Source organism: Uloborus diversus, chromosome 3, assembly GCF_026930045.1.
Source record: "Uloborus diversus isolate 005 chromosome 3, Udiv.v.3.1, whole genome shotgun sequence".
Lineage (NCBI taxonomy): Eukaryota > Metazoa > Arthropoda > Arachnida > Araneae > Uloboridae > Uloborus > Uloborus diversus.
In genome coordinates, this window is record NC_072733.1 from 188599651 (window position 1) to 188605650 (window position 6000).

At 34.0% G+C, this 6000-nt stretch overlaps 1 protein-coding gene across 1 annotated transcript in view; it reads left to right on the forward strand.

Moving 5' to 3' along the window:
- LOC129219094 (integrin alpha-IIb-like) overlaps nucleotides 1-5404 on the forward strand; it is an 85832-nt gene extending 80428 nt beyond the window's left edge. The window contains exons 16-18 of the mRNA XM_054853413.1: nucleotides 3454-3552; nucleotides 4154-4276; nucleotides 5288-5404. Of these exons, the coding sequence (XP_054709388.1) occupies nucleotides 3454-3552; nucleotides 4154-4276; nucleotides 5288-5404 (339 nt within the window). The remainder of the gene's footprint in view (nucleotides 1-3453; nucleotides 3553-4153; nucleotides 4277-5287) is intronic.
- The last annotated feature ends 596 nt before the right edge of the window (nucleotides 5405-6000 follow it).

The following is a 6000-nucleotide window of genomic DNA, read 5'->3' on the forward strand; positions in this document are numbered from 1 at the left end:
CTCAGCATACGCATGCGCTACCGGTCTGCAATTCCAATTATTTGCATATCATGCCCTGCTTTACATTTCCTGCAATTTTCAGCTCACTCGCGTAAGTCCTTCGTGGTGTTGCAATTTTCACAAACAGGAGTGTACTTTCTCATAAAAAAACTAGTAAAAGGAATTGGATTTAGTCCGGAATGTTGCATCTAATATACATTTTCGAGAAATATTGCAGTCGTATAAACCAGATAAATGATTGTTTATATGCCTTTGAAGCATGTGACTATTTTTATTGTAATTTTTTACTAGACATATATATTTCATCCAAAAATATTAATGTGACATGAAAACCATACTTTGGTCCAAAATGTAAGGAACGCTCCTTAATTTTCTGTCTCTCAAAGCTTTCAATTTGGCTCTCAACTTGTGCAAGTACTCTACACAAAAAAACAATTACAAAAGTTTCACAAAGTAGTATGAAAGCTCATAAAATAATTTAGTGCATATGTTCCAAAATACAGAAAGGGTCAACAATAACAATTTTCAAAAAGTGGTGTCTCGGTAATTCACTTACATTTTCAAAAATACAAAACAGCAGCTAATGTAGTCTCTGAAAAATAAGTGTATATAGTGACATGAAGAACTTTCGATAAGGCAAGAGGGTAAATCTTATAAAAAATATTCCAAAAATCATGCACGTTCTGATGTATTGATATATCACAGTGAAGTTACTTTTACGTTTTACTCGCTGTTAAAAATCATCTGCTTAGAAATGATAACATTTATCTCCTTATTTTTCCCAAGCAGTTTTGAATTAGAAATAAGTAAATGTCATATTTAAATTCAAGTAAGCAGACCATTTCAAAAATAACACATGCGCAGAAAGGATAGCGAGAGTTGAGTTTCTCCTTTCGGCAAACGAATACGCAAAAATATTAGCGGTTTGCACTTTGGAACGAACGTTACTGGTTATTTCCGTAGAACGTTGAGGGATTCTACAGGTTTTCACCTATTTTCCCGTAAAATCAAGTATCTTTGCAAAAAAGTTTTCTGAATTGCTTCACACCTCACTGATGAGAAAAAGATCTTTAGTTATCAGTTTAAAGATTAAATGAGTGTATTTATTAATTGTATCGCCTTCAGCTTGATTATGGCCCGTCCAGGCTGACAACGCTCTCAATAGGAGCTAATAAGTCTTTAGATAGCTGCAGCTTTGCAAGACAGGAACTGCAGGCCAGAGAGATGCTTGATTCTTACTTGCAATTCTGCCTCAGTGCTTTGGCCATGGTTGCATTAATGCTTCCGGAGTTTTCTTAGTAAGTCTGGAAGTAATTGTATTAAACCTACCGAATTCCTTTTAGAGGCTGTAGACTGGCTTTAAACCGGTGAGACCTCGTTATCTTTCAGAAAGATTCAAAAATAAGAACATGTCGAATTGGTTTGAGTATACGAATATCTCAAAAATAAGTACATGTTGTACCATTCGTGAGTAGAGCGGTATTTCAAAAATGAGAATATTGTGAATCGTTTTCGAGAAGAGAACGATTCACTTCTCGGGTATTTCAAAAGCAAGAAATCTTACTTTTCAATTCTAAGCCAAATTGTCTCGAAGTCATTTTGAGTAAGTGATGTTCTCAAAAATAAGTGATTTTATCTCAATTCTAAGAAAACTGTTTTAACCGTGCTCCGTTAGAATATTTCATATTATTCAATTTTCCGTTTTTTTTTTTAAGAAGTAATTGATGGGATTTTGAGATAAAAGTTTATAAACATTGTAAGAAATTAACTTTCAGACATTACGTTAAACTATCACTTGAGTTATGGCTTTGAATTCATATTTTGACATTCAACAGCACTATTGTAGCATTACTAAAGAAAGTTTAACTTTTTGTTTAATGTTAAAAAATTAAAAAAGGAAAAAAATAAGGTTATAGTTTAGCGCAAATAAAACTAAAATACACTCTAACAAGAAATTGACGCACCCAGAAGGAGTTGTCAGATTTAAACGAAATTTCGATACGTAAGGACAACATTGATACAAGAAAATTATTGCAAAATGAAAGCATTTTCTGCAAGATCATTTACTGCAGGAAAAATTCCCAAATGAATGGAGGCTTTAGTATCCTGTGACACCTCTAGCGTGAACGCACACAGTGAGATAGACGAGCATTGAGGTATAAGAGTCTCATACTGTGTCCTACGTCATCTCATACCACAGGTTGTGAAAAACGCACCACCAATTCAATCAAACTCGTAGGGTATCCAACTTACCGTTCCAAGAAATGTAGAAGAGGAAGTCATCAGACAACTTTGCAGTGTGCGACCGAGCATTGCCGGGTTAAAAATTGCTCCTGGGAGTCTTACCAAGAGAGTCAAACACATGTAAATGAATCATGACCCGAACGTGCCGTCAGGTTGTCATAATGTTCTGGATTAGTGTCAGGAGTTACGATGTATCACATGCCATGGCATGCGATAGTATCACCCCAGCTACAGGTGCGTGTACCATTGAAAACAAAGGCAGGATTAGGGCTTTCACTCTGCCGTCTCCATTTGGAGTAGTGTCGTGTTCGACAGGGCTGAACCGAATAGATTCAAATCATCTTCAACTCTCAAATCCAGGTTAAATTTGGGAAATTAGCGCCATTGTTTTTCAGATGAACTCAGCACCCACAGCTGGGGTAATGTAATGTGGTGCTATCGTACACGAAACATGATCATGATATTGATGGACAGCAGGACAGCATAAGCCTTAATTATACATTTGTGGAATGCTTCAGACACACGTGTTTGCATTCATGGCGAAATTCTCAAGAGCCATTTTTTAACTGTACATTGCTCGGTCGCAAGCAGCAAAGGTGTCAGGGGACTTCTTCTTTCAGATTCTCACCATCTCTGTCCAGCTCGAGCCCCTGATTTGTTACAGAAATCGAGCATGTCTAGGATCACCTTGGATGGTAAGTTAGAAGTCCTACGAGTTTGAACAAATTAGAGGCGCCATTACAGTAAAGGTGGAACGAGATGACAACGGACATTATGATACTTTTAAGTCTCCATTTCGCCAATATCGTCTCATGCATTCATGCTGGAGGTGATCCAATAGGTTACTAAAACCTTCATTCATTTGAGATTTTGCCTGTTACAAACTATAATTTTGCTTTTCTTTTGTAATCACTTTCTTATATCTTTATTCTGACTCCTTCTTTGTGATGTGTCGATTTTTTTGCTATGTGAACTAAGTCCAGAGAGTCAAGAAGTACTTTGCTTAACCAACCTGGATTAATTCAAGAAAATTTCAGAAAAATATCAAAAAAATATGGCATTCATGCAAACGCTATCCATTACTAATACTGAAAGTATTATTTCGATGCTATTTAAGTTTTTGGATGCAATATAATGCATACTATTTTGTGCATTTGTATTTCTCAATAATGTTTCTTTTAAAATTTAAGCATTACATTTCATGAACAGGATGAGTGGTCCCTAGTAAAATATGTAACAGAAGGACATGTATCTATTCGAGGAGAAAAAGATATTCAACCTATTCAAAACCATCCAGACAAAAAAGAGGTGCGTAGAAACATTATTCTTTTTAATTTTTCGTTTCATTTCACTTAAAAAATTGTATCTTGTTCTTTGTTTGCTTTTAACAAATGAAAAATTTATTTTAATCTTAATTTCCTTGCTTTCAATTTCATGTTATATTGATATACTCGATAATAATAGATTTTTTTTTTTAATCATTACAACCTTAAAATCTTCGAGTAGGAATTAGTAACTGGAGGGAGCAAGTCCAATCAATGTTTTAGCAAAAGCTGAGTCACAGGCCCCTAGTCACGTGATTCAACAACGACGAACGTTGACTCGTTTTGCGCGAAACTGGCGAAAGAAACCTGATTTCTAATGACGCTTTGCCTTCAAATATCACGTGACTTGGGTTTTTGCTTTACGAATGAAAGTCTTCCCTCCCTTCATTTTTATCTCTTCTCATTGCTTAAAATTATACCGTTCAGCAGCTGAATAGTTGAAATGTGTTCCATTTGCATGAGTATTCTGTATTTGGACTAACCGATTTTTAATACATTAATAAGTTGCATTAAATTTAAAATAACAAATGATTAAAAAGTTAATGAGCAATATTGAAAATACTTTACTTGCTTTAAATTCACAGATTAGTACTATTATTGTCCATTCCGGACCTCCACCTCCTGAAGAAATCGATCAATGGATCATATTTGTCAGCATAGGTGTTGGTGTACTTCTTCTGCTTCTGATTCTCGTCTTACTGATACGAGTAAGTTTAGAATGCTATGTTTTTATGTGCATTTGTTTACATGAAGTGAGTATACAAAGCTATGTCGCACAACTATTAGTTTTTAATGAATAAGTTCTGAAACTTAATTACTGTAAATTAGATAAAGTGCCGTTAGAGATTTTATCGTTTCTCGACCAGTACTCTTCAAAACTCTAGAGTTCTATGAATCATTGCTAGGAGTTTCTCAAGATTAGCATTAAGCAACTGAAATTAATACTTAAATATTTTCTGATATAAATTATTTCAATTGACGTGCTTCCTCTAGTATACGTACGTCACTGTGTCCTGTTTTTGCGGAACTCTGAACGACAGGTCCATCAAGCAGCGGCATTACCTCGATTACTCTTCCAAAATTTTCGTACGGAAACAAGCAGTATTTCCAAGGTCAGGTATTTGATATTTATTTCCGGTATTTCAGTATTCACTTGAAATGTCGATATGTGCGCTATTACGCTTCAGGAAAATTGTACTTATACGTATTAATAAATTTGAATTCAAGAGCTTAAAATACTTTCTTTCAACTTTTTTTGGACCACTCTGTAAATCTATAGACGCTTAGGAGTCCAAAGAAACCAAAAAAATGCCTTTTCCATAAAAATTATAAAATGGCTTTTCATTTTGTAATCGTCATCTTTCAGCTTGTTCTTAGCAAACTCCTCAAAGAAATTATATTAAACAATTGAGAAACATACGACAAGGCTACTTACGTACAATGTTGTCATCGGACTGGTGACCTTGGTCTTATACTTAATGGCACGAAAGTTTGCACTGCTCTCACTGGAGAACTATGCAACACATTTTGACAAGACCAATTTCGATTTTTTGACACCAATGTTTTCCTTATTAATTCGTGTTATTGTCATAAGTGTCAACAACTTGTGATTTTACCTTATTTATTTATTTATTTTTATTCTATTTGTGTGTGAATAACTTTTGTTTAGAAAAAGTATATTAATAATAAAACGCTCTGCTTTTTTCTTTCCGTTTCAGTTTGGATTTTTTAAACGAAAACAGAAAGAAAAGTTGAAGCTGATGGTAGCAGGAACTGAGGGAGAAGATAATGAATCATTTGGTGAAGCTGAAAGAAATGATGAAGCATTAGAATGAAGGAAAAAATAATAAAAAATTGAAAATGAAGTTATTATACTCTAAAATTTGTTTCTCATAAAATTAGCTCTTCATAAAAAAAAATAGTCTTAGAGAAGCCGGAATTGAAGCAACGAAATAACTTAGCTGCGTTATTGCATTACATTTCTCCTGCCTTCATATTTGACTCTACATAATACTTTATGTATCTTGTTTATAAAGCAGACCTGTTTCTATGTGTACTTATTACTTGATAAAGAAGTGATTAAAACTATAATTCTTAAAGGATTTTTTTTTTTTTTTTTTCATTTCTTCTTTTTCTACGATTAATTTTTAAATGTACAATTACTTTTTCTGCAATACTACCTAGTTAAACTGAGACACTTTCTAATTTTATGAAGCACTCAGTTTTGTTTTACATGCTTCCATTCACGTTTGATCTTTAATATAAAAAAAATATCTTATTAATTGAACATTATTCATCTCTGTATTATCACACATTGTGCGTGTGTTATCTGTCGGTCTAGATAATTCTGATTGCTTATATTTCTCCGAAATCGAGACAAGTACCACCGGATTTGATGCAGCTAAAGGACGTCATTCCATACAGTCTTATC